Below are 4,703 nucleotides of genomic sequence, written 5' to 3'. Positions count from 1 at the left end.
GAACTCAGGTCCTCCTGAATTCAGGGCTGGTGCTCTATCCACTGAGCCACCTAGCTGCCCCCAATTATGAATTTTTTAAAAAATTATCCTGAGCTAGGGTCCATAGATTTCACCAGACTGCCAAACAGTTACACGATTGGCAGGAATTTGTTTTTCTTGATCATCCATGTTTTGTTTTTCTTGCTTCCTCAATGGGAGATGGGGAGGGAAAGGGAAAAGGAGAGAATTTGGAGCTAAAAATAAAACTGGATTTTTAAAAATTTCTTAAAAAAGGTTAAGGATCTCCGATCTAGTCCGACCTTACTCCTGAAGTGGTTTGCTCAAGAACACAAGCTAGTTGATACCAGAGCCAAGACCTGAACCCAGGTCACCTGGCCTGCCTTATGATTTCCTTCTGAGCCTTTGGAAATTACAGGACCGTCACATTCAAGAAACCTTGGTTGGACTCCCGCTGGCCCGGGGTTCTGCCCGGAGAAGGGCAAGAGCCAGTAGGATGCAGCCTCTGAGAGGCAGAGGAACTCTGGGAGGCTGCACAAGGCCTCGAGGGGAGGCGTCTCCATCCCTCAGGATGCCCCGTCCTTTTATACGTCAAGCAGGTAAAGAAGCATCTGGCTCTGGCCAGACACCAAGCAGAGGCTGGGTCTGGCAGCCACACTCAGCAGAAGACCTGGGGGCCCACGAAGGGAAGAGAAGAAGGAAGTCTCTTCCAGACTCTCAGGCTGTAACTATTTTAATAACTTCCCTTTTCTCTCTCTCCCCCTTACTAGATTGTTTCAGGGCTTCCTCCTCAGGGAGTCTGCAGCCAGCCCCCAGCCAACATCTTGGCTGGGGCCTGGCCCAATTTCAGAGCTTCTCACTCTCAACCCAAGCCCCAGAGGCTGAGACGGATCAAATCGCACGGAGGAGAGGCAGGAGGAAAATCACAGCAGTGCCCAGGCTCCAGCAGCCCTGGCCAAAGGGCCACACGGCTAGTGTTCTGGATCTTGGAAAGATGCGCCCTCAGGGCTGCTGCTCTCCAAGAAGCATTTCCTGGGGTCCTTAAGGGGGAGGAAGCGAGCGCCGGAGGGAAGAAGAAATTGGCAAGGGAAGGAGCGAGGATCTGGGGCACCAGTGTTGCTGTTTGCAAAGCTGGCACCCTGTCGTGAATTTTCCCATCCCTGCCTTCCCTCCCCCCAAACATCTGCTGCTACTGACAAGTTAGGCTTGTGCGCTCTGAAGGCCTTGAGCTGAATTCAGCATATGATGTGTTTGGCTCCAAAGGGCTTTGGTTTTTGCCAAAATTAAACACATACACACACACACACACACACACACGAACAAAGAAGGGGAGGTGGGGGGAGAAACTGCTAATGGATGACTTGAGAGGCCAAAGGCCACAGTACATTCCATTTGTCCACCTAAAGACCCTGGCACCTCAGGCTCCTCTCCCATCACCACAGGCCAAACTTGGCTGGATAGTTTCAGTCCTCCTTCCACCCTTATCCCTCTTCCTCAGGGTGCCCGTCAGATGCCAGCCCAGGAGCAATTTGGCAGTGCAAGTGGAGGTGAGGTGAGGGATGGGAGAACGGCCACTTCTCTGGAGGCCCTGCTGAGTGGCGAGCCTGAGGAAGGCATGGCCCTAGGAGAGGCGTAGGGGGAAGGGAAGGTCAGCACACACAGCAAAAGTAAAAGTCTGGGAGCAGGCATCCCTACCCTGTCAGGAGGAGTCCTCTCTGGGTAGGCTCTTGAGCTAAGTTCTTTCCTCCATTGATGGGCCAGTTCTAGAAAGAGAGGAAAAGAGAGAAGAGAGGAAGAGAGAGAAAAAAAAAAGAGAGGGAGAGAGGGGTAAAAGAGGAGGGGGAAAGAGAGAGGAGGAGGGAGAAAAAAGAAAGGGAGAGAGGGGTAAAAGAGGAGAGAAAGAGAGGAGAGGAGGAGGGAGAAGGTAAGAGAGGAGGAAGAGGGGGGTAAAAGAAGAGGAGAGAAAGAGGAGAGGAGGAGGGAGAAAAAAGGGAGGGAGAGAGGAGTAAAAGAGGAGGAGAGAAAGGAGAGGAGGAGGGAGAGAAAAGAAAGGGAAAGAAGGTAAAAGAGGAGGAGAGAAAGGGAGAAGAGGAAGGAGAAGGTAAGAGAGGAAGAAGAGAGGGAAAGGGAGAAAGAAAGGGAAAAAAAGAGAAGAAAGATATCCATAGCCACATGAAAAAGAAAGGAATGTTAGCATATAAAATTCTCTCCTCTTCCCTTCCTGTCCTGTAAAGGTAGATGGATCAACCTAAAGCCACAATACCCATACCTCAGGGTTCTACCCCCACCAGCCCAGCAAGTCTCTGGTTATAAAACCAAACAGGAGCCCCTCCCCTCAAACCCCCTCCCCCCTGGGGCATGCCAGAGAGGCGAGGCGCTTCCCACTGCCCCCATCCCATTTCCCCAGTTTACCCACCATAGAAGCGAGCTGGGGGCTCTGCCGCTTGCCAGCACTTAGGATCCTCTCCCAGAGCTTGAGGGGGACGTTGGAAATATGGTAGGAGCAGGTGATGGCTGAGGAGTGGAGTGGGGCCAGGTACGGGGCTGGCACTGTGGGCCATCCAGGAGTCTGCAGGTCAATCACCACCAGCTCCTCTTCGACCAGCACCACCAGGGCACTGGGGTTGTCATACTCTGCGGTTTGGGAGGAGAGGCAGGGGTAAGATGCTGGGTACAAGGAGGGGGTAGCTGGGTTGAGCTGCAAGAAGAGGAGGGCTGTGGAAGGACCCGAGAGCTGGAAAAGGACAAAGCGCCTACCATCCTTGGGTTCTGTGTTGTACACGGTAAAGAAGTCGATCACCCTGGAGGTGAAGTCTAAAGTGACCAGCGTCTGTCCCTGCAGCACCGTCACACAGTGTCTGTCCCCATAGCTGGCCCGAGGCATCCCCCCACTGAAGATGATAAAGTGGCTCCTGCAGAGACAGAGAGGAGATGATGACAGTGATGGGAATAATAACCAAGAGTTAGATTATCTCATCTGAACCTCACAACATCTGTCTGAGGTGGGCACTATGATCCCCACTTTACAGATATAAGACTAAGGCTCTGAGAGATTTTTGCCTATGGTCACAAATATATCAGAGGTAGGGTTCGAACCCAGGGCTTTCTGACTCCTAAACCCAATCCACGGAACTACAGAATATCTGGGTCAAAGGGAACCAAAGATCACCTAATCTAGGGGTTCTGGCCCTAGGGGTCTTTTTAAAAAAACTGTATTCCAATATAATTGGTTTCCTTTGTAATCATATATTAAAATACATTTTATGCATTCAAAAACATTCAGAGAAGGAGTGTATAGGTTTCATAGTTGTTGTTTCATTGTTTCAGTCACGTCTGACTCTTCGTGACCCCATTTGGAGTTTTCTTGGCAGAGATACTGGAGTGGTTTTCCATTTCCTTCTCCAGCTCACTTTACAGATGAGGAAATTGAGGCAAACAGGGATAAGTGACTTGCCCAGGGTGACAAGCTAATAAGTGTCCTGATTTGAATTCAGGTCTTTCTGACTCTGGGCCCAGCACTCCATCCACTGCGCCACCAGACTGCTAATGGGGTTAACCTGATCCGGTCCAACTCCCTTCTTTGTACAGATGAGGAAACAGAGCCAGAGGTGAAGTAACTTGATTGAAATGGCCTTCCTGAGCTGGAGTCCCAAGGAGCACGGTAGCTATGAGAGCAGACAGTTGGGCGGTACAGCTTCAGAGATGGACTAGGGCACAATAAGTCATTTCACAGGTAAAGGGCAATGTGAGCCTGTGGTTTCTGCCCTCTTTCAAATGCTACCTTTGGCAAAGATCCAGGGCAGCCCTTCATTCTCATCCCTTAATCCCAGCTGAGAAGGAAAGACTCACAAGAGGACGGAGTGGAAAGTGGGAGGCACAGATGCCATATGCCAATGCTGGGCCAGGTCTCAAGGGCTGAGCATTCACAGCCATAGGCCAGCTCACAAGGACTGGTTTGTATGGGGTTAGCTCAGCCGCCGTAGGTTGACAGACAAGAGCTCAGCTGGGATTGGGAGCGGCAGACGAGGAGTTAGGACACCTAGTGCCGCAGATAGAGTACCCAAGCTTGGAATCAGGAAGACCTGAATTCAAATCCAGCCTCAGACGCTTACTAGCTGTATGACCCTGGGCAAGTCACTTAACCTTAGTTTGCCTAAGTTTCCTCATCTGTAAAATAGGGATCATAACAGCACCAAAAGAGAGTCGTTGTGAAGATCAAATGAGATAATGTTTGTAAAGCGCTTAGCACAGTACCTAGCACACCTAGTACTATATATAGGTTAGTTATTATTGTTAATAGTTGCGGTAGAATTAGCATATGAAATGAGTCTGATGGACTCATCCAGGACTTTAGATAATTGAATTTATGCCATTTCTTCCCTGGAAACCCCAACCCAACCCTAGGTCTTCTATTGGTTCCTGGGAGTCAAAGCAGCTGTTAGGATCCCCCAAAGCTTCCCCCCTACAGAAGCATCCCCTGAACCTCCCGCGGCTTCCACCTCTGTCCTTCCTTCCACTTCTCACCCTTCAGCTCTCTGCCTTTTATAACATCAATCTGGAGCAGGGGTGGGGAACCTGCGGCCTGGAGGTCACATGTGGCCTTCTAGGTCCTCAGGTGTGGCCTCTTGACTGAGTCCAAGTTTTACAGAACAAATCCTTTTATTGAGGGAATTTGTTCTGTGAAGTTTGCATTCAATCAAAGGGCT

General features: G+C 50.4%; 1 protein-coding gene across 3 annotated transcripts in view; it reads right to left on the bottom strand.

Annotated features, from left to right (window-relative positions):
* The window catches only part of LLGL1 (LLGL scribble cell polarity complex component 1), a 99,836-nt gene that overhangs the window by 32,952 nt on the left and 62,181 nt on the right, over positions 1–4,703 (bottom strand). For all 3 annotated transcript variants that reach the window (XM_027874482.1, XM_027874484.1, XM_027874483.1), the window contains 3 exons: positions 2,755–2,909; positions 2,414–2,631; positions 1,693–1,760 (listed from right to left, as the gene is read on the bottom strand). In XM_027874482.1, the coding sequence (XP_027730283.1) occupies positions 1,693–1,760; positions 2,414–2,631; positions 2,755–2,909 (441 nt within the window). The remainder of the gene's footprint in view (positions 1–1,692; positions 1,761–2,413; positions 2,632–2,754; positions 2,910–4,703) is intronic.

The sequence above is a fragment of the Vombatus ursinus genome, unplaced genomic scaffold, assembly GCF_900497805.2.
Source record: "Vombatus ursinus unplaced genomic scaffold, bare-nosed wombat genome assembly UNPS02014807.1, whole genome shotgun sequence".
Classification (NCBI taxonomy): domain Eukaryota; kingdom Metazoa; phylum Chordata; class Mammalia; order Diprotodontia; family Vombatidae; genus Vombatus; species Vombatus ursinus.
Note: the sequence above shows the minus strand (reverse complement) of the source record. Positions and strands in the feature narration are given on the sequence as shown.